The following is a 27,716-nucleotide window of genomic DNA, read 5'->3' as shown; positions in this document are numbered from 1 at the left end:
GGCGGTGGGCGCTCGGGGGGCGCTCGGGGGGCGCTGCGGGGCGCTCGGGGGCGCTCGGGGGCGGCGGGCAGGGCGCGCTCGGCACCTGCGCGGCCCGGCGATGGCGCGGCGCGGGCCGGGGCCCCGGGCGTCCTGAGCGAGCGCCAGCCGGGGTGCCCGCGCCGCCGGCCCTGGCCATGTCGTCGTCCTTCTTCAACCCCAGCTTCGCCTTCAGCTCGCACTTCGACCCCGGTGAGTCCGGCGGGGAGTCCCTGGCCCTGCTGCCGCCGACCGGCTGCGCCCCCAGCCCCCCACTGCGGACATGGTGCCTTCCTGAGCCACGGTTTCCTCTTTTGCATGGAAATTAACCCTTTGGGCACCCTGAGCCCAGCCGCAGAAGGAGCTGCTGGCGGGAGGGCCCCGGCGGCGGGCAGGCGGGCAGGCCGCGGGGCTGGCACCTGGCAGGGGTGGGCGCGGAGGGCCGGCCGCGTCTCTGGGGATGCCTCAGGCACAGGTAACTGGGGCAGGAGGGCCCGCATCGGGCCCAGGTGTCCAGGGGAGGAGGTGGCCAGGGGCGAGGGTCCCCTGGGAGGGTGGGAGTGTCACCTTTGGGGCCCAGGCCTCCGTGGCCCCTTGCCCGTCCGTGGTCTCACCGTGGGAGCCTCTCTCGCTGCCCAGAGCCGGTTCCAGGGAGCCCTGCCCGGCGGCCCAGCAGCCTGCACCGGGAGCTGGGAGCAGCGGCCTCCCGCAGGACAGAGCCCACCGGGCAGAGGCTCGGGAGGTGGAGCCCCGTGGTGCCCAGGCCCCCTGCACGGCCGGGGGAGGTCCAGGTGGCCAGCCTGGGGGGCACAGCGTAGCTGGCTGCGAGGCCCCGGGGCCCGGGCTCTCACCTTGCCGGGCAGCTGGCACCGGCCGCCTGTTTACTCATGGCTGCTGGCATCCTGGAGGGGTGGGTACCGCGGGGGGCGCAGGGGGCACGGGGCCTGGGACAGCAGGAGGCCCGCGTCCGTCCCCGGGAGGGGGTAGGCTTCCTTGCCTCTATGTCACCAGCTCCAGCCCTCCTTGGTCCGAGTGGGAGAGAAATCCCTGTCCTGGAGCCCTGGCCCAGGGGCCAGAGTCCCACCCACATGTCACTGGAGCTCGGGCACAGGCCAGTGCAGCCAAAACAAAGCCAGGCACATGTGACAGGCTCTCCTGGGTCTCCCGCCTGGAGCCGGGCCGGCGTGTGCGGCCATGCGCGGCGTCCCCTGGGCACAGCCCCATCTGAAGGCATCTGCTCCTGGGGGAAGGGAGCTGACGTGAGGTCTGTCTGCTGGGTTTAGGGTGTGGGTGTCAATCCCTCAGCAAAGCCTTCCCAGGCCATCGGCCCCCAGGGCTCGGGAGCTCGATGTCACCCGCGGACGGCCCAGCGTCTGGGTGGCAGCAACCCCAGGCCCCGCCAGCCTAGGCACAGCCCTCCGGGCGGCTCCGGCCACTGGTCCCCGCAGCCTGCGGGCCGGGAGGTGGGGGGCCGACCCCAGGACTGCGGCCGTGGAGCTGCCGGCAGGGTCGGGGATGCGTGGGCACATGTGCCAGGACTGGCCCTGGGATCACCACCCCCTCCCCTGCCCTCCCCCGCCTCTCCCCGCTCTGTGGCGCCCGAGCTGCCCTGTGTGGGGTTCGGCCGCCACGTCCCTACGCTCGGTGTGTCCTGGCACCAGACCCTGCCCCCACTTCCGAGGACCAGAGCTTTGCGGGGCTTGCAAGTGTTTGCGTAAACAGCTGCGATCGTCGTAATTATAACGTGTCAGTTTAACGACGTACAGGGAAAGTTGTCTTCAGGAGGGCAGGGGGAGGTCCCCTCGGCAGCCCTGGATGGCGGCAGTGGGTGATGGCTGGGGTGCAGGGCTCCGTGCCGGCCCCCACGTGGGCGAGGCAGGGCCCCCTGGCCTCCCGCTAGATGCCCGGCCCCGTGGAGTGTCTCTGGCGCTGTCTTCTCATCGGTAAAAATGGGACAGCAGGGCCTGTCCCCCCCCCGCCCCCGGCCCTCGTGCGGTGGAGTGCTGGGGAAGCTTGGCGCTCCGTGAACAAAGATGCTGTTTGGAGAGGGTGGCGGTGAGCCCACGGTGGCTCCGTGGCGTTCCTCTGTCCCCAGAGTGGAGGGGGGTTCCTTCTGAGGGCTGCTTGTGTGTGGAGGGCTGGGGCGCCTTGCTCGGGCCAGCAAGCCCAGGGGGCAGGGAACACCCGCGCCCTCGGCCACCTGGGAGTCTGTCCCTGTGGCTCCCCCTCCAGGGTGGACGGGGAGGCCGGGCCCAGGCCGCACCTTCACCAAGTCACCCGCAGGCCACGTGTGCTTCCTGGGATTCCCTGGAGGTTGCCGCGGGGGGTGCAGCAGGGACGGTGGCAGTTGTGTTGAGAAGGGGACTGAGCTTGAGGCTCAGGCTGTGAGTACGGGTTCCAGGGGGGCCCGGGGCTGGGGAGCCCTTGCCCAAACCAGCGCCCTGCGGGGCCGCCACCAGCTCTCATGTGTGGGTGGGACTGGGGTGCGTGAGGGGGCAGGCCTGCACGCGTGCTCTCGGGGTGGGCTGCCACTTGTGGGGTCCAGTGCTTTCTCCCACGGTATGGGTGGCTGTGGGGGATTTCCTCATGCCCTCGGGGCTGTGTGGCCTTGGGCTGATCCCTCAAGCTCCCGAGACTCGGCTTGGCGCAGGTGACCCCTCACCCTGGGGAGACCGGCTGGACAAGGCCTGAGGGGTGCCGGGGGTGCCACATGCTGGGTCGGGAGCAGTTGGGACGGGATGGCCCTGGGGGACTGGGGGGTCCCAAGGCAGGAGACTGGGCGGGTGGGGCCTGGGGGGGCCTCGGTCAGTGGCTGGCAGGTCCAGGCCTCGCTGGAGCTGCTGCGGGTCCCTGACCCACCGAACACAGCGAGTCCCCGGCCCGTAGGGTGCCGGCTGACCGGCTGGGGGACCTGGAGGTCAGGGACACTGCGCAGACCCGGCGCCCCTGCCCCTTCCCCCAGCCCCTTGGCTCCCGTCCTGCCTGGGTGCTCACCTCATGTTCCCTCCGGGGAGAGGCCTGCCTGGGGGGCACTGGGGGGCAGGTGGGGAGCCCTCTCCCTGGCGGCAAGTGCACGGCGGCCGCAGTTCTTGAACCTGGTGGCCTCTGCTCTGCGGCCTGGCTGGGGCGCCAGGGACCCACCCTGCGGCCAGCGCCGCCACCCTTCCTCGCGCCCGGGAAGGGCGGCCCCCGGGTGGGGGGCGCGGGGGGCTTTGCTTCGGGCACCTTCTCCAGGGAGCCAGCCTCTGCCTTTCCTCCCCCCGGGACCCTGCTCCCACACCAGCAGGTACGCTCACACGCATGCACACACACGTGCACACACATGTCCCCAGAAATGTTAGTAAATGTTTGTACGCCTCTCACGGACACTGTAAACACGTGCTCACACACACCGGCACCTCTCACGTGCACACATGCATAGGGGTGACCCCGGCGTGTGCACACCTGCACACGTGCTCTTCACACAGCTGAGCACACACAGGTGCCTGGTGCGTACACCTGGGGCAGAACCCGTTGTTTAAAATATGTGGTTACCGGGGATCCCTGAGTGGCTCAGCGGTTTCGCGTCTGCCTTCAGCCAGGGCCTGATCCTGAGGTCTTGGGATCAGGTCCCGCGTCGGGCTCCCTGCATGGAGCCTGCTTCTGCCTCTGCCTGTGTCTCTGCCTCTCTCTCTCTATCATGAATAAATAAAATCTTTAAAAAATTAAAAAATAAAAAATAAATAAAATAAAATATGTCGTTACCTCCTTGGGGGCGGAGGGTGTCTCCTGGGCGAGGTGGCCCCGTGTGTGGCCTCTTGACCCTCTGGCTGCCCATCCCCCCACCCGCCGTGGGAGAGTCCATGGGGCAGGGCCCGCACTGGGGCTGGACCCCAGTCCCTCCGAGGCCTGACCGGCTCCCCAGCCTTCGGTGACCTTGAACTAGGCGCAGTGGTGCCCCTGGCTTTTGAGTGTGGCCTTCCCCGCCACCCTGTGGTAGGCACTTGGGCTCCTGACTCGCTCAGGCGGCCCCCGGGGCTCCCAGCCGCCCCCGCCCTCCGCGGCCTGCGGTGCCCTGTAGATGCGGCGCCCGTGCCCACCCGGGGGAGGCTTCAGAAGAAAGGGAGGGAGGCAGGTGCGGCGGCCTGGGGACCTGCGCGTCCACCGCCCGCCCCTCGTGCAGGACCGGGCGCCAGCAGGACGCGGCCTTGCCTCCCCGCCCCGGCAGAGGAAGCGGCAGAGGAAGCCGGGGCAGGGCCGCGGCCGAGCCAGTTCCCAGGCGGCCTGTGTGGGCCGCGGCCGCCGAGCCCTGGGGCCGGGCCCCTGGTGCCCTGAGCGGGGTGGGGGTCTCCCGAGGCCACCCTGGGTGGGACCGCCAGCCGGAGCACATGGGAGCACCGCCTGAGCCGGGTACGGCGGGGGGGGGGGTTCCTGGGAGGACGCGGTGCCCGGGGCGGCGGCTTGTCGTCACGAGGGCCGGGCCCTGGCGGAGGAAGTGGCAGGACAGGAACGGGCAGGGCTGGTGCCCTGCTGGTCCCACCTCAGGGCCACTCACCTGTCATGGCATGGGGGTGAGGCGGTGGGGTCCCCGTGAGCCGGGCCAGCAGCAGGGAGACGGGAGCTGGCCCCAGACTCTGCCCAGGCCTCCCCTGCAGCGGCCCAGGGCCGAGAACCCCGTCCTACATCCGAGGAGTCCTCGCAGGGGGCCCGGCCTGGGGAGGCCCCACGGGGCTTCACCCCTGCTCCCGTCACTCTCCGATCCTTCGTGATTTGGCACAGGGGCCCTGGGGTTCCGATTGCAGCAGCCCTGCAGGCCCTGCAGCCAGTCTGGGGGGCCCTGCCGGCTTGGGGCCCCGGCTGGGGGCACCGGGCAGGTTCACCTGCAGGCCCCGCGGTGACTGCTGCGGAGGCCGTACGCCTGGGGCCATGGAGCCGCGGGGGTGGCGGCAGGTGGGGGCTGTGCTGAGCGAGCCCCTGGGGAGACCCCCCCAGGAAGGCGGGATTCGACCCCATGGGAGGCAGTTCCCAGTGCGCCCGGCTGCTCTTGCTCAGACTCACGCGGCCCGCGCCGGTGGGCCTGCCCGAGGCGTCCTGGCTCGCGCCGCTGGCCGTGTTCCCTGGTGACACGGCGCTGTGCGTTCCCCGGCCCCACGGTGGACTGCCGTCGCCTTCTGTCCCCCAGGTCTCTAACTGTGTCACGTGACGCAACCCACCCTGCAGAGGACTCCTCCCTTTACAGGGTGGGCTCCAGTGTTTACTGGCCTCTGGGCATGTGCAGCTGTCCCCGCCTTCGTCCCCCAGGACCAAGCCCACGAGCCTGCCGGTCCCCCTCCCTTCTCCCCCCGCACCTCGCGTGCATGTACAGGGTCGCCTCACGAGGTCACGTCATAGCAGCAAATCGTGTGACACGGGGCCTTCCTCGTGTCCCCTGATTGGCTGGCTCGTGGGGCTTTGCTCCGAGAACAGCAGGAGCAGCTCGGGCCCCGGGGAAGCGGCGGTGGCCGCCGTGGGCAGCCCCTCCCGGGGCCCGCGTCTGCCCTCCCGCGGTGGCCGTGCTGGGGCGCAGATGCCGTCCCCCTTCCCCCGCGGCGTCGCCCGTGTGGCGGTTCCTTCCGTGATGCCCCTCTGGGCCTCTCCTCCCCCGTCCTTTTGGGGTGGCATGTCTGTACCCTGGAACCCGGAGCCTCGGTCCCACGCGTGTGTCGTGGCTCACATTTGCTCTCCCGGTGCTGTGTGGCCGCGGAGTGTGCTGGCGCCAGCCGCCCATCCTTCCCGACCCTGCGCTCGGTGACGTGGCGCTGGTGGCCATCGGGCTGCAGTGGAGGCTGCGCCCCAGGAGCTGGCAAACGCCGCCCATGGAGACCTCCCCCCTTTCCTTTTTCCTTTTTCCTTTTTCCCACAAAGCTGGTTGTGGGGCGTTTGGGCCGCCTAGTTCATCCTGGGGACGTGCCTGAGCCCTGCTGGTGGCAGGCTGGCACCCCCAAGCCGCAGCTCCTGGTCGCCGCGGGGACGCCTGGAGGAACGATCCTGCTCAAAGCTGCGTAGCCTGGGAGGGGGCTGTCCTGTCCCCTGGCGGGGCCTGCTCCGGGCCTGCGGGGTCTGGGCTCCTTTCCCAGGCCCACGGGCGTGCTCCTGCCCCTGGCGAAGGCCGCAGCTGGCCCGGCAGTGCCCCCACTGCCCCCGCCCCCAGCCGGCCGCCCCCCAATAGTGCCCTGCATGGTGTCCAGGCAGAGACGTGGAGCCAAGGGCGGCGGGGCGTCCGAGCCTGGTGGCCCTGGGCCTCTGTCTACCAAGCTGCTGTCCCCCGCGTCCCCCGCCCCAGCCGTGCTGGAGATGGACTTCTCCGTCCTGCTCAGCTGCCCCGGGACCTGGTGCCCAGCGTGTGTCAAGGCAGGGTCCCTGGGTGAACAAACAGGCCTGTCTTCCCGAGGTGTCTCCCACAGGCCAGGGGGCGTGGGGGGCGTGGGGGCCGTGGGCGCGTGTGCCTCGGAGGGCCAGGTGGGCGAGGCTGGGGGCCCGTGGGGGGGCCGTCCGTGCAGGGGAGACCGTGTGGAAGGTAGAGGCAGCCCCCGTGCTCCCCGTTGTCACTCCCACCCCCCAGGCCCCCCACCCCGGGACCGGCCATGCGGGTGGGCCCCACGCTGTGTGGGGGGCTCTGTGGGGTCGGCGGTGGCACCCTGGCCTGGGCCTTCTCACGTGTCACTGGACAGTGTGGAGATTGCGGAACTTCCTTCTGTCCCCGTGTTTGTGACAAGCTGGCCTGACGCGGGGCAGGGCCAGGGCGGCTGCTCAGCTGGTCTCGGCCGGGCCCCCCCAGACCACCAGGCCTACGCCCCCGAGCGTCTGTCCGTGCTGTGGAAACGTGCGCAGGTGTGTGCGAGTGGGAGCGTGAACATGTGTGAGTGCGAGTGGGTGTGTTCCCCTCCCCCAGGCCCCCTTGGTGCTGTCCTGCCCCTGGGGAGCCAGGGCCCGAGGGTGCCCCCCGTAGGCTCTGTGTGGGGCCTCAGCGGTGACCCACACGGACGGCAGGAAGGGGGCGCACCGCACGCCAGCTGCCAGGCCACCCTTGGCGGGTCAGGGGCCCGGGGTCCGGGAAGGGGTCCTCCTGGGTGAGCCCCTTGGCCCCAGTGCGCCCTGCGCACCCTGCGGGGGCAGCACCCCGGGGCTGCTGAGCGGCGTGGTCACCGGGGTGGGGGCGGGGCACGCTGGCACCCGGGCCTGGGACACGCGTGCTTCCCTGTGTTGGAGGAGGCCGGGCCTTGGCCTCTCAGCCCCACCCTCCGTCTTCGGGGTGCGCCCTCCCTGTCGCCCGCTCCCCGCACACCCCCTGCCCTCTCAGCGCCTCCCGTGCCCTCTGTCCTCATGCGGCGGGCGGTGCCCTCGACCGGGCCTCGGGGCTGAGAGGTTTGGAAGGTTCTGGAGTGGGGGCAGCGGGGCACAGCCACCCCAGCCGGACGCCCCGTGGGCCTCTCTCATCTGCTGGGGGGTGGAGGTCGGGTCTGGCTGCACCCCGGCCCAGAGCCCGGTTCTGAGGGGGGAGGGTGTGCCTCAGTTTCCCCCACCTGGCTCTGGTCAGCTGAGCCTGGCAGCGGTCCGTGACGGTTCTGGGTGCAGTGCCAGCTGTGGGGCGGGGATGTGTCCTGCGGGGGTGGCTTTGCTGTGGGAGGCTGGGGTTGGGGGTCCGGAGCCCGCGTGTCGGAGCCCACGCGTGTGGGCAGGTTCGTTCCGGCTCACAGACGCCTTAGGGCCCCGCTCTCAGCCCTGCTCTGCCCTCTCGTTCATCAGGTGGCCTCTGAGGTTCGGGGGACGTGGGGCAGCAGACGTCCCCTGCGGTCACCCTGGAGCCTGAGGCCCCGAGGCCCTGAGGCCGGGTTGCTGACCCGTGGAGTGAGCTCCCCGTGGTGTGAGCAGCGGGGGGCGGGGGGCTGGGAGCTCTGGGGGCCAGGCCGCCGTGCCAGTGCACCCTGAACACTTTCTTAAATTGAGGTGAAACGCGGGGATCACTGGGTGGCGCAGCGGTTTGGCGCCTGCCTTTGGCCCAGGGCGCGATCCTGGAGACCCGGGATCGAGTCCCACGTCGGGCTCCCGGTGCATGGAGCCTGCTTCTCCCTCTGCTTGTGTCTCTGCCTCTCTCTCTCTCTCTCTCTATCATAAATAAATAAAAATTAAAAAAAAATTGAGGTGAAACGCACAGAACAGAGTGACCTGTCAAAGTGAGCAACGCCCAGCGCTTAGTGGGTTGACATGTCATGCAACCACCCCGTCTAGTTCCGGAACATTCTCCTCACCCCGTAAAGACACAGTGGGCCACCTGCAGCCCCGTCCCACCCCCGGCCCCTGGCGCCACCCCCGTTTGCCGCAGACGGTCCACACTGGGGGGGGTGGTGCATGGCGATGTCCAGAGGAGCCCCCACTTTCCCTCGGGGTCACTGGCCGGGACGGGCTTCCCGCTCTCCGCGTCCTCGCCACACTCACTTCTCATTAAACGATTTGTGACCGTCTTGGTGGGTCAGAGGCCTCGCGTATGCTTCAGAGCAGCTGCCGGGTGGGACAGCAGGCTGTGGCCCTGGGGGACGCTGGGGAAACAGAGGCACGGGGCCGCGGGGCTGGAGGGCTTGACTGCTCTGCCCTCGCTCTGCCCAAGTCGTTCCGGAGTGCTGTGTGTCGCAGGCCCCCAGCCATGTCCCCTCAGGCTGCAGGGACAGTGAGGGGAAGGGCCGGCCTGTGGGCAAGGGGGTCTGCGTGGACGGCCCGGAGGGGGCGTTGGTGGGCGCTGCTTTTGGAGATGGCTCTGGTGCTGCGGAGGGAGGGCCTAGACACCCCAGACCCCCGGAGTTGGCAGGGTCCTGGCTATGCTGGTGGCCGTCCGGGCCTGGGTGGGGTCACCCGTGGGGAGAGGTGACAGGGGTGCAGGGGCAGCTGGCTGTGCGGTTCCGGGAGTGGGTGGGCGGGCACGGGTCCAGGGAACGGGTCCACCCGAGGGAAGGGCCCACCTGGGGGTGGCGAGGAGGGTCCAGGTGGGGACCGCGGGGTGGGGCCGACGGGGAGGCCTGGGGGGTCTGCCCCATGGCCCAGGATGCGGCTCCGCCTGCTGCAGACACGGCCCAGCTGGGCCCGCTGAGCTCTGGCTTGCTGTGCCGTCTCCCCGCTTCCTTCTGGGTCCCCGTCGTGTCCCCGGGGACACCTGGCTGCCCTCGGCAGGTGGCTCCCGGCGGGGGATGGATGGGTGATGCTGAGGCCCTGGGCTCCTGATGGCATCGAGCGCGGGGACGGTGACGTGGCTTACGCACGTGTGACCGGAGGCGCTGCGTGCTCGTTGGGGCCACGAGGCGCAGATGGCGGGAACGGAGGCCGCTGCTTTGCTGCCCGACAGGCGCCGTCCATGCGTTGAGGGCTTTCTTGGGGGTGGTTTGGTCTTTCTTCGTCCCTTGACGTCCCCGGGACCTGGATTTATGAGCGGTTGCGGTCCCGCCTCGGGTTCCACTTAGTGCAGGTGTAACTGAAGTGAACTCTGCGAGGTTTGGGTTTTCTTGGGGTTTTATTTGGAGGGAGCGCGTGCGAGTGTGCGAGGAGTGGGGGGCGAAGAGAGGGGGTCCCGGCCGACTCCACCGTGACATGACTGACGCCTGGCGCCCCGACGTGTCCTCGTGGCCTCGCAGCGTCTCCGTAGCGTGGCGGCGAGCTTTCCTCTTTGGGAACGCCGTCTTCGGTTCGCTGTGTAAGGCTTCCTTTGCAGATGTACTGATTTTTTCTTTTTTTAATCCTTCCCTCTTTTGTGGACTGTTCGGGCTCTTTTTGTCCTAAAAACATCACCTCAACGAACATCTCTTCTGTCTGCGGTGGTGACGCGCTCAGTCCTGGGTTCGCCTCGGTTCTGGCTTCCCGTGCCCTCTGGGTTAGGCTCATGGTTTAAATTCCCAGACGAGGGATCACTTGGCCAATGAGGGGGCCGGTCCCCCAGGGGGGCCGTGAGGACGGCTTTCCCGCTTTCCTGATGCTGCCGGGTGCAGGCCGGGGAGACCGGCGGCAGGGCTGGAGCGCAGGCTGCGGCCGAGATCGCCCCCCAGGCCTGGAAGAGGACGTGGCCTTTTGGGTTGCGCTGTTTTGATTATGGATGAGGCCAAGTGTGGTTTTTTTAGATTTTATTTATTTATTCATGAGAGACACAGAGAAAGGCAGAGACACAGGCACACGCTCCACCGCTGAGCCTCCCGGGCGTCCCTGATTTGGGGCTTTTGTGGAACATACGTGTTTATGGAGGCAAATCCATCGATATATTTGATTTCCTCTGTTGCTTTTATTTTTTCTTAAAAAGATTTTATTTATTTATTTGAGAGTGATACAAGCAGGGGAAGCAGAGGGAGGGGGGAAGCAGACTCCCCTCGGAGCAGAGCCCGCCGCGGGGCTCGAACCGAGGTCCCCGGGGCCCGGTCCTCCACTGCTCGTTGCCTCAGCGTCGTGCTCCGCGTGGAAACCTGGTGACGTGCCTCCCTGGCTCCCGCCGCCGGCCTGGCCCTGGGCCTTTCCTTCTGCGCCTGGCCTCCCGCGTCTTCCCGCGGCACCGTGTGCGCTTCGTGGTGGCCACGTCCTCGCGTGGGGTCCGCTCCGGCCCACGCCCTCCCCGGCTCTGTTTTGCTCCCTGGCCCTGTGTGGAGCGTCATCCCCCACAGGGTCACAGGACTGGGACAGGGGCTTGGAGAGGGCGTGGGGGCCACCCGGACGTGTGACAGCCAGTCCCACCCCCTCCTGATGAAGACGCGGTCACGTCTCCCTCTCAGGGAGGGCCGGCGCCGGTTCCGCTCTGCGCTGGGCCCCCTGCTTCCCGCACCCAGCTCCCTTCGCATCCCGCAAGGGGCCCTGAGCACACGGGGGAGGGTGACTGGGCGGGACGGCTCCTCGGCGCGGGGTCCCGGGGGCAGCGCTGGGGGTGCGGTCCCGGGTGCGTGGCCACCGTGCCTACTGCCCTCCTCAAGGGCCAGCGGCCAGAAGACCTGCCCAGTGGGGGGGGAGCGGGGACGCACGGGCCCCCGTGGGTGACCCCCAGGGCGCTGGCTGCTCCCCGGGTGCGGGGCCGGGGCTCCTCCCAGGGGACGCTGCGTGGACGGGGCTGTGGAGGCGCTGGGAGGTCTCTGCCTTGGGCCCCCTGGGCTCGGGTCGCGGCTGTCCCTGCCGCCCTTGCCCCCCAGTCCCCTGGCCCTGTGGGCGAGGGTGGGGCCCAGGGACCCGGCAGGTGCCCGGTGCTTGCCCTCGGGTTCCCGCGGCCTCTGGGCAGCCCCCCAGTCAGCCCCCCAGATAGCCCGTCAGCCCGCGGCCCGGGGTGCCCATGTGGGCGCAGGAGGGCAGCTGTGCCGCCTCAGGCTCCTCGCTCTCGCCGGGACGCCGTTCCCTCCTGTGTGGGGGAGCAGGCCCGGGGTCACCTCGGGGGCTTTGGGTCCCCTAAGGCCTTGCCGAGACCAGGGGTGACCCGCACGGACGCACCTGGTGTGGCCGGCTGCTGCATCGGGTGACGGGGTCTCGAGGGGTCGGCCACGGGGGGCAGGGGGGGTCGGCGTGACAGGTTGGGGGCAGGCCGGGGTGCCTGCCTGTGTCTCGGGGCTGTGGGGGCGATCCTCTGTGTCCGGGGAGTGGCGCTCTCCCGGCACCCACGTCCCCACACCTGGTGACGCTCAGGGCCGAGGCGCCAGGTGGGCCGGGTGCGGCCCTGGGGGTCCCTGCTGCTCCCGGGACAAGCAGCATCAGGGGGCCTTGGGGACGCCAGGCCGGGTGCAGGAGGCCCGCGGTGCACCCTCCGGGGCCCTGGGGTCCCCCGCCCCCCGCCTCGGCTCCAACCCCGCCGCAGAGCCTGGCGGGTGCCTCGCTCCGGGCGCCTCTGGGATCCTCACGGCTCGGGCGGGATGACTGGCCTTGGGGCGGCGCCGGGAGGGCAGGCGGGTGACCGGGTCTCACGGGCGGGCGTGTCAGTGCCCCATCAGCCGCTGCTCCGCGTCCTCGGACTGAGGCCAGAGCGGCGCCCCGTGGCCATTCCGGGAACTGCGGGTCCGGGCGGCGGTGGCCGCGTGTGCACCTGCGGAGCCTGTGGGTGGCAGGTGTGGCGGGCCCGGGGCGGGGGGCAGGGGGCCGGGAGGCCGGGGTGGCAGGGGTGTGGGGCCGGGCGAGCTGCCCCTATAACCCCCTCTCCCTCGGCAGACGGCGCCCCCCTCAGCGAGCTCTCCTGGTCGTCCTCCCTGGCTGTGGTGGCCGTGTCCTTCTCCGGGCTCTTCACTGTCATCGCCCTCATGCTGGCCTGTCTGTGTTGTAAGAAGGGCGGCATCGGGTTCAAGGTGAGGGCTGGGGGGTCCGAGGCGGGTGGACGGGATCCCAAGGGCCGGGCCCTCTTGTGCCCACGCAGCATGGGCTTCCCTCCCTCCTGGGGTCACCTGCAGGCCACGCAGACCTGGGACCCCACAGCCTCCCTGGGTCCACCGACGGGAGGGGCCTGCAGGCTTTTGGGGACCCCCGCCCACTACCTCCCACACTTTGGGTGCCCCGTGTGGGCCCGGCCCCGTGCTGTGGGATCCCGGCTCGGGGCCCGGCCTCAGCGCCGTGCGCAGGTTGGGCGCCCTGGGACAGTGAGGAGGGGCCTCGCGGGCGGCCGTGGGGGTCCCGAGCACCGTGGGAGGGGACTCGCTTCCCCAGGGGCCCCTGGCTTCCCAGGGAGGAAGTGCCCCCGGCCCCTCAAGCCCTGATCGTGGGACCCAGCAATGAGAAACCACAGCCGCCCGCACACGCTTCCCGCGCACCAGGACCCCCCGGCCAGCTGGAATCGCAGTCCTTGGGGCCCCCGGGCCCCCACAGGGAGGGGCTGGGTGCCGGAGATCGGGGCGACCGCGCGGCAGTAGCCAGTGCTGCTGTTCATGGAGCGTCAGCCAGACGCACGGCCCTGGCCTCTCGAAGGCCGCCCCCAGGGTCGCTTCCAGGGAGCCTGGGCCGGAGTCAGCGCCGAGGCCCGGAGAGTGGCCGGGGACTCCCCGGGGAGCTGCTCGGGGAGGGAGGACCAGGCGGAGGAGCTGCCCGCCCAGAACCACCCAGAACCCTGACCGGAGGCCCCTACCCCGGCCGCCTGGGCTGGAGGCAGTTCCCAGGCCTGGCGGCTTTAAGAGGGGACCGGCCATGCACGTCCCCGCTAAGCGGCCCGCACCGCAGCCGCGACGCCCCCGTTTAGAGAGACAGCACCCCTGCCACGTAGGCCGTGGCGCAGGAGGCCCCGCGGGGGGCTGTGCACCTGTCCGGCGAGGATGAGGAGGTGCCTTTCACCCAGCCGCCCTCCCGGGTCCCCCAGTGCCCCTGTGGCCGCGCTGTGCCCTGGCAGCTGCGGGGTCCGTGCCCCTGCCTGCGCTCCCTCGGCCGGTCCTGGGGAGGCCGTCTGCCTGTCCTGCGTCACCTCGCAGCACTCTGGGCAGGATCCTGGAGCCGTGAGGCCGTGGGGGTGGGGTGGGGGGCCCATAGAGGTCAGCCCCTCCCCAGGGCACGGTGGGAACAAGGCCCCAAACAAAGGCCAGCCTCGGCCCCTCCCACCCGTGCCCTCCTCACTTCCTGGGGAACATGGTGCCCAGAACATTCCGGCCCCAGTGCGCCTCGGTGGGTGGGCCTGCCTGCACGGGGACTCTTGCCTGGTCTCTGGGGGCCCGGGGCTGGGCACCCCCATGGAGCTTGCTGGGAGCAGGGGCCAGGCAGCGATGCTCACGCTGTCCTACGTGATCGCTTGCTCTGCTGGCACCATCCGGCGGGCTGCCAGGCGGCACCGTCAGGTATGGGCCGGGGGCTGGGGCCAGGCGTGCTGGGGGGTGGATGGGGCTGCAGTGGGTACCCCAGGGCCCCCAGGGAGGGCTCATGGGCCCTGGGAAGGGGAGGCATCGCAGGGGATGCTTCCTGCTGTCCCCAGGCTCTGTCCTCTCTGGGTCGGTACCAGGACTAGGGTTGCCTGCAGTGGGCTTCGGGGACGAAGGAGGGTCCCCGGGGGCACGAAGGGCCAAAGGAAGAACCTAGGCCGCCTGGCTGCCGGTCCAGCCACCTGCCCACATAGGGGCTGTGCTCTGGGCCTCAGTCTACCCACCTGGGCAGTGGGCTTGTGGGCTCCAGGGGTGGGAGCTGCTCTTGTTTCTGTAGGAGGGGATTCCTGAGCCTCTGGCTCTGCTCTGGAGTGCGCTCTGGACCCGGGGGAGGGGCTTCTCCACCGACAGGTGCAGCAGCTGCATTTCCAAATAGCAGGCCGGCCAGGTAGGGCCCCCCGCTCCCCACCCAGGCTGCCACGGCTGGGCCAGGCTCTTCAGGAGCCCCCGGAACAGAGGAAGGCCCTCCTGGGTCGAGGTCCAGGGCGGCCCGCAGGCAGGTGGCTGCAGAAGGTGGCAGGGAGCCTGGCCTAGGCCTGCAGCCTGGGGGGTGGGCTCCCTGTTCCGGGCCCTCAGGAATGCAGCTTGTGGAAGGGGCAGGGTGGGCAGGCTGACGGGGCCCCTGTCCCTGCTCCCCAGCCCTGACCTCGAAGTTGGGATCACAGGCTGCTGGGGGGAGTGGGGGCGCAAAGAGGGTTGGGGGGCTGACCAACCGGATGGGCAGGGGCAGCCGGCCTGGGGCTCCGGGCACCCATGCTTGAGGCCCCCCCCAGGCCTCTGGGAGGAGAATCACCCTCCCCTCCGGCCAACACAAAACAAAGCTGTCTGGTCCCCTAGTGCCCGGGCAGCTGGGGGGAGTGGGGGAGTTCCCTGCCCGAGGACTGGGAAGGTGGGGGGAGCTGGCAGGTGCCCCACCTTGGTCAGGCCCCCAGCCTGCTCCACCTCCGGCTCCAGAAGGAGCGGAGAGCTCGGTGCTTGCCGAGCCTGGCCTGCACCCCTTGCCCCTGCCCTGCCCCCCGTCCCCGGAGCCCTGGAGTCACTGCCAGCGGGCGCCCACCTACCGCCGCAGGAGTTTGAGAATGCCGAGGGGGAGGAGTACGCCGCGGGCTTCTCGGCACAGGGGTCCCCTGCGACAGGGGCTCAGAACGGGCCAGACGTGTACGTCCTGCCACTCACCGAGGTCTCCCTGCCCATGGCCAAGCAGCCGGGGCGCTCAGGTGAGTGGCCCCCCCCGGAGAGGCCGGGTGGTGCGCACCCGTGTGACTCCGGGGTCCAGCCTGGCCTCTGGGCTCAGGAGGGGAGAGGCAGGAGAGGGCTGGTAGGTGCCCCCTTCTGGTGGGACCTGGGGCACCGCGGACAGGCTTGGGTCGGCCTCCTGCCCGCCCCCCGGGGGCTGCTGTGCAGAGGGGCAGCTCGGGCCACAGGGGCGAGGAAGCTGTGGGCCTGGTCCTGCGATGGGCTACCCGTGTGCTGGGAGGAGGGGCTCCCCGGCTGTCCCAGGATGGCTGCCCCCACACGACCCCCTGAGGCCAGCAGGGACATGGGCCCCATTGTGCCCAGTGGGCAGGGCCCACCTACTCAGGGAGGAGGGGCTTGTCGGGGCCCCTCCGTGGGCGGGCTCGTGAATGGGCCTTTCACTCAGGCCTTGGGGTGGGGGCAGGAGCAGCAGGGCCTCTTCCGTGGCCCCCTTGCCCTGTGTCCCGTTAGTTCCCCGTCCTGGGGTCCCCCCCAGGGCGAGCACCCACAGGACAGATGTGAGTTCAGGCTGGAAAGGTTAGAGGTCAACATCCAAGCTGGGCTTCAAACCCATCTGCCTGAGGCTGGTGCTGTGGGCACCACTGGTCGTGTCCGGGTCTGTAGGGGGAGGTCCCGCGCTGACCCCCACCTCCGAGGCAGCTTGACCTCAGTCCCTGCGGGCTCCGAGGCAGGGCCGTGCCCACCACCCTCCGCTCCTCCAGGGGCACGAGGAAAGGGTGTCAGGCCCTGAGGGGTGATGAGCAGGCCCATCCCTGTTCTGTTCCAGGCCTTGGCAGGCCCATGACCACGAGGCTGCCCACTGTGAAGCCCAGACTTCTTTGAGGGCTGGGGACCCCCAAGGTGCTGAGTCCTCAGAGCAACCCTGTGGGCCCCCAGCTGCCGGCCCTAGGGCCCGGGTTTCCATGGGTGTCACAGCCCACCCTCCAGTCCGTGTCTCCTGGAGGAGAGGTCACCGGTTAGGCAGGAGCCAGGGCTGAGGCTCAGAGGCATGTGCCCCCCGCAAACTCCAGAGGGTAGGCCCCCTGCTGTAGGACGCTCCCCTGGCCTTCCTGGATGGCCCCGGGGCTCTCTCAGCTGTGCTGGCCTGGACACTGTGGCTGGTGGGGAGCCAGGGGTCACCTACCCCCAGCCCGGGCCTGTCACATGCACACAGTGTCTGGGACCTCGAAGGATCTTTGAGACGTGGCTTCTCCCCCCGCTCGGGGGGCTGTCCCTGAGGGTGGGAGCAGAGACCAGAGAGAGCAGCGATTGCTTGCTTTCTCCATTTCCATAGCCCATGTCTCAGATCTGCAGGATACCCCGTGTCTGGGGAGGTGATGTCGGGGGGCAGCCCCCCCCGGAGGTCAAGGCTGAAAACCCGAGTAGCAGGTGCCACCTGTTGAGACTGTAAATGGAGGAAGACAGTGCAGGGGGAGGACCCCCGAGGCTCGAGCCCCAGTGGGACCCTCCCCACCCTAAATTCTGCTTAGCGTCAAGGTCCGTGTTCCCTGGGAGCCGCCCCCCATCCCCGGGGCTCTCCTGGCATCCTCGGCCCAGCCCTGTCCCCTGGGCCCTCAGGGCGGTTGGCGTGGGAGCAGAATTCGGGGAATCCCTCGGGGGACAGGGTGTGAGTGGGCTCGGCAGCCGTGGCCCATCCTCCAGGGCCCCCGCTGACCCTTCCTCCCTGCTGACCTCACCCAGCGAGGCTGCAGGAGAATGGGCCCAGTGTGTTCCGTGCACGGCTGTGCCAAGCAGCCCCCAACAAAGGAGCCTTTGGTGTGCCTGGTGCTGGAATGCCAGCCTGCGGCAGGGGTGAGGGGACGGGCGGCTCCAGGGCCCTCCTCCCCATGGGCTTGGCCCCGGCCATCCCGCCTGCCTGGCATTGCCCACGCACTGGTCTTGGCTCCAGGCCCTGCTGTCTTTGCGGCTTGTCCCTGTAGTTTGGGGACCAGCCTTCCCAGACCCATCCAGAAAGATGCCCGGATGCAGCTCGCAGGTCCACAGCTCTCCTGGGCAGCAGGCATCCTGCTCCTGATGGCAGCCCCCCAGCTGTGGCCCCGGCGCTGGGGGGCTGAGGGCAGGTGCTGAGTGGGCAGCCCCGGGAAGGGCAGATGGGGGCGCTGACAGCCCGAGCCGGGGTTCCTGAGCCCCCTGCCCTGTTACAGTGCAGCTGCTCAAGTCCACGGACCTAGGCCGCCACAGCCTCCTGTACCTGGAGGAGGTTGGCCACGGCTGGTTCGGGAAGGTGAGTGGCTGACCCCGGGGGCGGGCTGGTGCGCGCTGACGCCGGGGGCCAGTCTCCTGCCCGGCAGGCACAGGGGCAGGATGGAGACCCCCTCCCGGGGGCGTCCCTTCCGGGCAAGTCCTGGTGTCAGATGCTGGGAGGCGCCCTGGGAGCGCCGGGTTGGGGGCGGCGCGGGGTCTTGGTCCTGGCTGCTCCCCGATCCCCAGCCTGGGGATCCCCACTTCCTCCCTGCGGACCCCCAGAGAGAGCCGGAACAGCCGGGGCCTTGGGATGAGCACGAAAGGGAGGATGTTACAGCCGGGAGGGTTCCCCCAGGAGGGGCCCAGAGCCCCTTCTGCAGATGAGTAAAGCAAGGCTTCCAGGTCGGGGCTCGGGGGGAGCGAGGAAGGACAGGGCCGCCGTGACGCCTGCCCCCACAGGTGTTCCTCGGGGAGGTGAACTCGGGCATCAGCAGCACCCAGGTGGTGGTGAAGGAGCTGAAGGCGAGCGCCAGCGTGCAGGAGCAGATGCAGTTCCTGGAGGAGGCTCAGCCCTACAGGTGGGTGGCACCTGGGGCCGGGCGGTGGCAGGCGGGGGCTGCCGGGCACGGGGCCCTGTGAACAAAGGCAAGCTCTGTGCTGTCCCTGCTCCTCCCCTACCCCTGCAGAGCCAGCCCCCCTCCCCGCCCGCCCGCCCCCTCCTGGCCTGAGTTCGAGTCAGGGGGGCAGCCTGTTGGCTCCTGCAGGGCCCTGCAGCACAGCAACCTGCTCCAGTGCCTGGCCCAGTGCGCGGAGGTGACGCCCTACCTGCTGGTGATGGAGTTCTGCCCCATGGTGAGTGGCCGCTCCCGCCTCCATCCCCTGCTCCCTGAGCGGGCCGGGGCGCATGCCCACCACGTCCCGCTGCGTCTGGGCCCCGCCGCCTGTCCCGCTCAGTTAGGACGCTTTCCTGCAAGCCCTCACCTCTGCGTCCTGGGCCTCACGTGGCCCATGTTCCTCCCAGGGCGTGACCTTGGCTGCCCTCGCCCCCCGTGGCTCCAGGCGTGCTGCAGGCTCCCCCCCCCCCTCCCCCCGCCCCGTCTGCCAGTCTGGTTTCTGGACGACTCTGGGCCGTAGCTGTGACCTCCGGCTTCCCCAGCGGCTGGGCCCTTGCTGGAGCCGGGCGGTGTCCGCAGGTCAAGGCTGTGCCCGCTGATGCTCGGGTCGTCTGCCCTGGGCCAGCAGTGAGGTGGCGAGCACATGGGCCCCAGGGCGGTACACGGGGCATGCTCCTGTGGCCCCGGGCCCTCCACCCGTGGGGTTGTCCTCCCGCGAGCAGGCCACTGGGGCAGACCTCGTGGCTGTGGGATGGCTGTGCGGCCACCAGGCCCTGGGGGGGAGGGGCGCCTGGGGGGCTGGCCGGGGTGCCCGCCCCGATCGGCGCATGACGGTGCCGCCTTTCTTGGCAGGGGGACCTCAAGGGGTATCTGCGGAGCTGCCGGGTGGCAGAGTCCATGGCGCCTGACCCCCTGACCCTGCAGCGCATGGCCTGTGAGGTGGCCTGTGGGGTCCTACACCTGCATCGCAACAACTACGTGCACAGGTGAGGGCGGGGCAGGGTGCCGGCTCTCCGGGCGTCCCCGTGGGGCTCAGGGCGGCTCTTGCCCTCGCGCCGAGGGGCCCTGGGTTCCCGTCTTGGGGCTGTGTGAGGCTAGCTGGTCCATCTTTATTCAGCCTTTAGGGACCATGGTGCTTTAATGAAGACCAGACAGACGGGGCGCGGGGTGGGGACCTGCTTCTGCAGGACGTCAGGCTGGCCCGGGCGAGCACAGGCAGGGCCCAAGGCCCATCCACCGTCCCTGGGGTGGCCCCACACTGGCCCTTGCTGGCCTCTGGATCCCTAGGCCCCGGGGGAGGGATGGCTCTGTTCTGCTTCCCACCCTGGCCCTGGAAGTCAGAAAGATGGACCAGGGTGCCCAGCCCAGGGGGACGTGCCAGAAGAAGTGGCGATGGACAAACGGCCCACCGGCCCCGGACGCCGCACGGGCCGTCCTCCCCAACAATATCCTGGTGCTGAGTGATGACACATGCAACTCCAGCATCAGTGATTTTGTTGAAGAGGGCAGCTGCCAGCCTCCCGACCTGCCCGCCGGGCCCACCCAGGGGGCCCAAGCACCCGCACGCCCCACAGGCGCGGGCCCGTCTGTGGCCCCCGGTGGATGTGCGCTGACCCCACCTTTGCCGTAGGGGCCCATGCCCCCCACACCCTGTGGCCCCCGAGCAGGTTGGGGGGAGGTCCGCAGCCCTGGGCCCGCCGTGCTCCAGGGGGGCACTCCTACCCCTACCCTGTCCTGGGCCAGGAGGGGCCCAGCCCCGTGTGAGCAGGGCCGGGCCCGGATGCCCTGGGCTGCTCAGACCCCAGGGTGCCGGTTGCCGAGGGGGAGGGTGGAGCGGGCGGGAAGAAAGCCTGCGGTGTCCCTGGCTGGCTGGCTCCCGAGGGGTGGCTCAGTGGGCAGGGGGTCGGAAGCCAGGACAACAGCAGGGGTCAGGAGGGAGGGGCTCCAGCAGGGCCGTCCGGGCCCCCGTGCGTGCTCCCGCCCTCCCTGGGCCTCATTTTCCTTGTCTGTGGTGTAGCGTGTGCGGCCCGTCCCCGTGGGCCCCCGGGGCGCCCAGTGCTGGGCCAGGGAGGGGGCTCGGGGCAGCTGGGGGGACAGGCTGCCTCTCAGATGCCCCTTCCCACCCGCTCGTGAGCGACAAGGCCTCGGGGACACGCGGCCCGCCCCGCGGCCCCGCTGCCCCCCACGGGCCCTGCCGCTGACCCACACCCTCCCGCCCTCTAGCGACCTGGCCCTGAGGAACTGCCTGCTTGCGGCTGACCTGACGGTGAAGATCGGCGACTACGGCCTGTCCCACGGCAAATACAGAGTAAGAGCGCGGGGCCGCGTGGGGGGCAGGGCCAGCCGCCCGGCGCCCCCGGGTAACGCCGCCCCTGCGCCGCAGGAGGACTACTTCGTGACCGCCGACCAGCTGTGGGTGCCACTGCGCTGGATCGCACCCGAGCTGGTGGACGAGGTTCACTGCAACCTGCTGGTGGTGGACCAGACCAAGGCCAGCAACGTGTGGTGAGTGGGGGGTCGGCGGCGCTGGAGGACACGCCTAGGGAGACCCCGAGGCCGCCAGGCCCTGGTGTGTGGGTGCGTGTCCGGCCAGGACGCGGGGCCTGCCGGGTTCCAGGGGGCAGAGACGTGGGATGACCTGCTCATCTGCCCACCTCACCTCTCCATGGCCCCCCGGGGAGCTGGCGGGGCTGCTGGGCCACCTGTAGCCCACGGTCCTGCCCCTCCCAGATCCACGGACACCCACAGACCCCAGGCCCGAGCACACGTTCAGGTGGGGAGGCCACCGGGACTGAGACGGGGCCTCAGCGTGGCCCCCGCTGTCTGCGAGCAGGCCGGGCTCTCCTGTCTGTAGTCTGGAGCCCCCCTCCTCCCTGAGCACCCGGCACCGGGCGGGGCACAGAGGGGCACGCAGACCTGGGACTGCAGCTGCCAGAGGCTCTGGCACAGTGGTCCCCTCTTCCTTCTCCACCTCTCCCTTGCACCCTGCCAGCCTGTAGCTCCCGGGGCCTGTCTGGCCTCCCTCTGCTCCCATTGAGTGCTCAGAGCCTGGACCCATGGACCCCCCCCTTCCTGAGCACCCCGGGGCGTTTCCCCTAGTGCATCAGCACTGCACCCCTGTCCCCTGCCGGCCCATCCTGACTGGGGTCCTCTGGGTGGCTCTGCTTCGGGCCGCCCGACTTCTCTGTTCCTTATGCTCTGGGTCTCTGGGGTCAGCCTGGGCCTGGAAGCTGGGGGAAGGACCACGGAAGGAACCCAGGTGCCATTTCCCAGCCCTGGAGGCTGCGGCCGCCCCTGCCCACTCCCTGGGCCCATGCGTGTTGTGGACCTAGACCCCCCTCTGCCATCACCGGGCCCCTAGCACCAGGAGCCTCACCGGGTCGCTCCAACCCCTGGTGCAGTGTCCAGCCTTCACCGCGGCAGTGAACAGATCGACAAGTGAATGGACTTGGGTTTGGGGAAAGGCCGGCGTGGCTTTTATTTGCCTGGGTGACCTGGGCGCCGCCTTGGGCCTGGCCGGGTCGTGCATCCTGCCAGTTTACCCAAGGACCGTGCTACCCTTTGGGAGGGGCGTCCGTAGGATGCTGGCGGGATGACAGGAGCTGCCCTGTGGTGGCCGAGGCTCTGAGACCCCGGGCAGCCACGCCAGCCCCCTCTGAGGGCCGTCGTCTCCGCAGGTCCCTGGGCGTGACCATCTGGGAGCTCTTCGAGCTGGGTGCGCAGCCCTACCCGCACCACTCAGACCGGCAGGTGCTGGCTTACGCTGTCCGGGAGCAGCAGCTCAAGCTTCCCAAGCCCCAGCTGCAGCTGACTCTGTCTGACCGCTGGTGAGGACCCTGGGATGCCAGGCTGGGTGGAGCGTCCCCAGCCGGAGGGGCGAGACCGAGTCTGACGGCCTGGGTTTCCAGCTCACGCCAGCTCCCCCTCTGCCCAGCACTGACCTCTGGGCCCTGTCCTGTGCCCACGGCCCAAGTGGTCTCTTTACCCAAAACACAAACGCACCTGCGGCCAGGGTGGGGGCGAACTAAGGGGAGAGCCCTGTGCCCACCACTTTGGGAGAGTTGGGGTGTCTGGGAGTGAGCTGGAGGCTCTCTTCCCTGTCCTTGGGGGATTCTGGGTAGGAGGAGAGGCCCCAGACCTTGGTGCAGAGGGCCGCTCCACTTGTCCCGGCGGGGACTGGCGTCCAGGCTGGCGGTGCCCTGGGGCAGCAGGTGGGCGGGCGCGCGGGCAGGGCCTGAGCCCTGGGCCTCCCTCCGCGCAGGTACGAGGTGATGCAGTTCTGTTGGCTGCAGCCTGAGCAGCGGCCCACGGCCGAGGAGGTGCACCTGCTGCTGTCGTACCTCTGTGCCAAGGGCGCCACTGAGGCGGAGGAGGAGTTTGAGCAGCGCTGGCGCTCCCTGCGGCCGGGTGGGGGTGGCGGGGGCCCCGGGCTGGCCGGCCTGGCTCTGGGGGGCGCGGGCGAGCTCGCGGCCACCTCGTCCTTCCCGCTGCTGGAACAGTTCGCGGGCGACGGCTTCCACGCGGATGGGGATGACGTGCTGACCGTGACCGAGACCAGCCGCGGCCTCAACTTCGAGTACAAGTGGGAAGCGGGCCGCGGCGCCGAGGCATTCCCCCCGCCCGGGGGTGCGGGGAGCCCCGGCCGCGCCTCGCGCCTGGAGCTCTGTGCCCCTGACGGCGCGCCCCCCGGCGTGGTGCCCGTGCTCAGTGCGCACAGCCCCTCACTGGGTAGCGAGTACTTCATCCGGCTGGAGGAGCCCACACCCGCCGCCGGCCACGAGCCTGACTGCGCTGGCTGCACCCCCAGCCCCCTCGCCGCGGACCTGCTCCCCGACGCCGGTGACCAGGACAATGACTCAGAGGGCAGCACTGCCGCCTCGTTGGCCATGGAGCCGCTGTTGGGCCACGAGCCGCCCGCTGAGGGGTCCTGGGGCCACTGTGACTACTATGGGCGGGGGAGCCATGCCCGAGACCCGCCCTGCCCGCTGGGCTCGCCATCACCGGGGACCCTCGGGTTGGCACAGCCTGGGGAGGAGGACACCGACTGGGGCGCGGCTGCCTTCTGCCCACCCTTCTTGGAGGACCCATTGGGCACGTCCCCCTCGGGAAGCTCTGGGGCTCGGCCGTCCCCGGGTGGGGAGGAGGTGGGGGAGGCCGAGGCATGCAGGGCCGCCCAGCTCAGGCACTGGAGTTCCAACGTGTCCGCCAATAACAACAGTGGCAGCCGAGCACCAGGCCCCTGGGCCCCGGGATGTGTGGGGGGCTGCATGGGCTGTTGCCCGGGCGCAGAACACGCCCTACAGGCTGTCCCTGAGCTGGCACGCCCCCTGGCCCTGGAGGACGCCAGAGAGCCTCTCCTCAGGCTGCAGGGGGCCTCCTCTGGCCTGGAGCTAGGCCGCTGCCTTGGCCCCCCTCATCTGTGTCCTGCTGGGGGCCTGGCACCTGCCACCTGCCTGGTGACCTCGTCCTGGACACAGGGGGCTGTGGGCTGGGGTGACAGCCCCCAGACAGAGCCCAGGCTTGCTGAGGAGGCCGAGGGCTCCAGCAGAGCTCAGCGACCCCTTCCCTCCATCCCAGCCCCATCCCAAGAGGGAGCCCTGCTGCCTGCCGAGGAGGCTGGTGCCCTCGCCACCCTGCCTGCCTTGCCCCTGCCTGCTGGCAGCTGGGAGACTGCCCCTGAGGTAGCCCCGAGCCCAGAGAGCCGCACTGGTTCCCCTGGGCTGGAGGCGCCAGTCAGAGAGGATGAGGACACAACAGAGGCCACTTCCGGCGTCTTCACGGACTTGTCCAGCGATGGCCCACCTGCGGGGAAGCTGGATGTGACGCCGGCCTTCTGCTCCCTGCAGAAGCAGGTGGGGACCCCTGACTCCGTAGACTCCCTGGATATCCCATCTTCTGCCAGCGATGGCGGTGGCTGCGAGGTCTTCAGCCCGTCGGTCACTGGCACTCCCGGCGGGCAGCCCCGAGCTCTGGACAGTGGCTATGACACGGAGAACTATGAGTCCCCGGAGTTCGTGCTCAAGGAGGCACACGAGCCGTGTGAGCCCGAGGCCTTTGGGGAGCTGGTCTCCGAGGGTGAGAGCCCCGGGCCCAAGACTCAGCTCCCCACCTCCCTCGGCGGCTTTGGGGAGAAGAACCCCTACCGTGACTCAGCCTACTTTTCGGACCTCGACACAGATCCCGAGGCCAGTTCGGGCCCCCCGGAGAAGGGAGGAGGTGCCCTGGCCTCCAGGCTAGAACTGGATCTGGAGAGCCCTGGGCTGCAGTCTGCACAGCCCTCGCCTGAGTCTGGGGTGCCTGGGGGGACACAGGGCCCTGGCCCCAGGGAGGTGCCGCCCCTGCGACTGCTGCCGCCGGAGGACGCGTTTCCGGAGCAGAGCACCTGCCCGGAGAGCCCCAGACTGGAGCCTCCCTGGGCTCCAGGGCTCAGCCCCGGGCGCCCCAAGGTTTTCCAGCTGACCCCAGTCCCGCTGAGCTCCGAGAGCCCCCGCCCTGACCTCCAGGAGGCCCAGCAGGGACGGACGGGGGGCCCCGGCGCCCCCAGGACCCCGCTCGGCTTGGCCTTGCCCGCACTGCCCGCGGCCGCGGAGGGCCGGCCGGAGGAGGAGGAGGAGGACAGCGAGGACAGCGACGAGTCCGACGAGGAGCTGCGCTGCTACAGCATCCAGGAGCCCAGCGAGGACAGCGAGGAGGAGGCGCCCCCGGTGCCCGTGGTGGTGGCCGAGAGCCAGGGCGCGCGCAAGCTGCGCAGTCTGCTCAAGATGCCCAGCCTGCTGTCCGAGGCCTTCTGCGAGGACCTGGAGCGCAAGAAGAAAGCCGTGTCCTTCTTCGACGACGTCACCGTCTACCTCTTCGACCAGGTGGGCGGGCGCCCCGGGCTCTGCGGGGCGGCGGGGCTGGGGGGGGTGGGGGGTGGGGGGGTGGGGGGGGCGGGCACGGCCCCGCCCCCGCCCGGCACGCCCCGCCCCCGCCGGCCGCTGCAGCCCCGTGCCGCTCTGACCCTGCAGGAGAGCCCCACTCGGGAGCTCGGGGAGCCCTTCCCCGGCGCCAAGGAGTCGCCCCCCGCCTTCCCGGCGGGCAGCCCGCACGCCCCCGGCGCCCCCGCCCGGCCTCCGCGGGCCGACACCGCCCCCGACGGCTCCGCGGCAGAAGAGGGTGAGCTGGGGGCGGGGCGTGCCGGGCGGGGGCGGGGCGCGGAGGGGTGGGGCCTGCCGGGAGTGGGCGGGGCGTGTCGGGCGGGGGCGGGGTCTGCCGGGCGAGGGGCGGGGCGAGGAGGGGTGGGGCCTGCCGGGAGTGGGCGGGGCGTGTCGGGCGGGGGTGGGGTCTGCTGGGCGAGGGGCGGGGTCTGCCGGGCGGGGCGTGGAGAGGGGCGGGGCGTGCCGGGCGAGGGGCGGGGCGTGCCGGGCGGGGGCGGGGTTTGTCGGGTGAGGGGCGGGGCGTACCGGGCAGGGTCTGCCGGGCGCGGCGTGGAGGGGGGGAGGCGGGCCGGCCGAGGGGCGGGGCGTGCCGGGCGGGGCGGGGCGGGGCGGGGCGGGGCCGTGACGTCCCCGACGGCAGTGACGTGCGGCCCGCTTGCAGGCGGCGGGCTGGCGTGGGGAGACGGCTTCCCGCGGGGCGCGGTCCCGGAGGCCGCCCCGCCCGCCGCCCCGCCCGCCGCCCCGCCCGCCGCGCCCCCCAAGCCGGCGGCGCCCGGCCCGTTCTCGCGCTTCACCGTGTCGCCCGCGCCCGCGTCGCGCTTCTCCATCACGCACGTCTCGGACTCGGACGCCGGGCCCGTGGGAGGTGAGGTCCGCGCTCGTTATTTCTCGTCTCCGGGTCGAGCGCGGTTTTCAGACGGGGAAACTGAGGCGCGGAGCGTCCGGCCGCCGTGCCGCCTCGCCCGGGGCTGGGCCCGCCCGGTGGAGATGCGGCGCGACCTCGAGCGGCCCTCCCTGGCCTCAGCTCCCCGGGGCCTGGGCAGCCCCTGCGGCCAGAATCCGAGCCCCCCGCCGGGGCCCGCCCCCCTGCGGCTTCCCTGGAGGCTCCGGGCAGGATCCCTGAGCGATCAGCCGGCCACCAGGAGGGGTTCGTGCCGCGGCCGGCTGCTCCTGCCCGGGCCTCAGTTTCCCCACCCGTAAGAGGGCGAGGGCAGGGCCGAGCTTTGCTGGGCCTGAGGGTCGGGTCTGGAGCCTGGTGACACGGTGGGAGGAGACCCGGTGCGGCCCCAACCGGGCGCATGGGCAGGCCCCTTGCAGGGGAGGCGCCAGGCCGCAGCCCCAGGGGTCACCTGGTCCCAGGAAGGGACGGAGGTCAGGTGGGGACCCCGGCAGGCGACTCTCGGGGACCGCTGTCTGCAGTGTGTCTGCAAATGCTCACGCGGCACCTCCTGTTGGCCAGGCCCAGTGGCAGGTGCTGGGGGCAGCTGTGAGGAGGCTTGAGCCCCTGCTGGTCCCGCTCCAGGCAGCGGCGAGGACGGTGGTCGGCGTCCGGCACCCCGGCACCCCGGCACCCCGGCACCCGCGCGGCGCTCTGGAGGAGCGGGGCAGGACTACTCTGGCCGCTCGGGTTGGTGGCGAGCGGCTGGGGGTGCCCAGAGCCTCAGGCCCGAGCAGCCCCTGCCCCCAGCAGCCCCCGCCACCCCCGCCCTGCGTTACAACGGGCTGCTTGGCTTCTGCGGCCCGAGGACCTGCTCCCGGCTGGGGGCCTTGCATGCCCGCCTGCCAGCTCCTGCGGTGAAGACAGGGCGCTGTGTCCTCGCCCGGGGGGAGAACGGGCACAGGCCTGCTGGGACGGCGTCTCTCTGCCCCCTTTGCCCCTTCTGCCGGGTTCTGGGTCTGCTCAGCAGGAAGAGGCCCCCCGGGCTGTGTCCCCCGCCACCCTTACCTCAGAGTCTGTGGCTGTGTTTTCCCTGGGCGACTCCACTACCCCGGGGCTCCCTCCCTACGTGGTCTGGGCCAGCTCCCATCTGGGTCCAGGGTCTGAGTCCACGGCTGGAGGCCCGGGGTGGGGGGCGGGGGGGCTGCCCAGCCACACCTGTTCTAGAGGTGCCCGTGGCTGGCCCCGCACCCAGCTCCCCTGCGGGGCACTGCCCGCACCGGCCCAGCTGCGACGGGAAGTGGGGGCTGCACCTCCACCATGTCAGGGGCTCCTGCCTGGCAGGTGCAGAAAGGGGTGGAGCTGGGAGGGGCGTGGGGGGTAGGGCAGCACAGGGAATATTTTTGTAACTGCTGTTGTCTGAGCGAATGGATATGGGATGATTTTAAGTTATTGTTGCCAAAGAGATGTAAAGTTTATTGTTGCTTTGGGGGTGTGGGTGGGGGACTTGTTTTGGGTTTGTGTTTTTCGTTTTTTATTAGTTTGAGGCTTAGGATGCTGGTGCAATGATTTTCTTGTTCCTTTTACGTTTGTTTTTTAAAAGAAACCAAGCTAAGAAAAAAAAAGGCTTCATGCTACACGTGTGTTTTCTTTTGGGGGTTTGCATCTAAAGCCCTGGGCAGGAGGGGGCCTGGATGGTGCCGAGGAGGGCACGGTCGTCCTTCCTGACCATGGCAGGGTGGGGGGATGCGAGAGGGCGGCCCCCGCCGTTCCCGGGTGGAGGTCTGCACGGAGCAGGGGGGAGACCGGACTGCAGCCGCCTCTTCCTGTCCTGCGAGGAGGGAGACCCACACACCTCCCCGATGGCCTTTCCCCTTGCCTCGCCAAAGTGCAGCAGCGGGGGCAGGACGACTCAGGGCTTCCGTGCATCTATACCCCAAACATCTGCCCTGAGAGCCCGCCTGGCCCGTCCCCAGCCCCTGCGAGGCCAGAGGCCCGTGTC

General features: G+C 70.4%; 1 protein-coding gene across 4 annotated transcripts; it reads left to right on the top strand.

Annotated features, from left to right (window-relative positions):
- The first annotated feature begins 77 nt into the window (after positions 1-77).
- On the top strand, positions 78-27,351 carry AATK (apoptosis associated tyrosine kinase). Of its 4 annotated transcripts, none has more exons than XM_072781927.1 (14): positions 78-231; positions 12,184-12,317; positions 14,935-15,082; positions 17,267-17,346; positions 17,766-17,884; positions 18,071-18,158; positions 18,773-18,906; positions 20,144-20,228; positions 20,304-20,425; positions 21,598-21,747; positions 22,182-24,780; positions 24,928-25,075; positions 25,499-25,702; positions 26,297-27,351. In XM_072781927.1, the coding sequence occupies exons 1-14, from the start codon at positions 177-179 to the stop codon at positions 26,335-26,337; spliced, it is 4,107 nt and encodes a 1,368-aa protein (XP_072638028.1). In that variant the 5' UTR covers positions 78-176; the 3' UTR covers positions 26,338-27,351. The 4 variants fall into 4 exon arrangements, with proteins under 4 accessions (XP_072638028.1, XP_072638027.1, XP_072638030.1 ...); XM_072781926.1 differs by lacking the exon at positions 78-231 and adding an exon at positions 322-493; XM_072781929.1 differs by lacking the exons at positions 78-231; positions 14,935-15,082 and having other exon boundaries at positions 12,256-12,317.
- Positions 27,352-27,716: the final 365 nt, after the last annotated feature.

Source organism: Canis lupus, chromosome 16 (assembly GCF_048164855.1).
Source record: "Canis lupus baileyi chromosome 16, mCanLup2.hap1, whole genome shotgun sequence".
NCBI classification, from domain to species: domain Eukaryota; kingdom Metazoa; phylum Chordata; class Mammalia; order Carnivora; family Canidae; genus Canis; species Canis lupus.
This window is presented reverse-complemented; position numbering and strand designations above follow the sequence as displayed.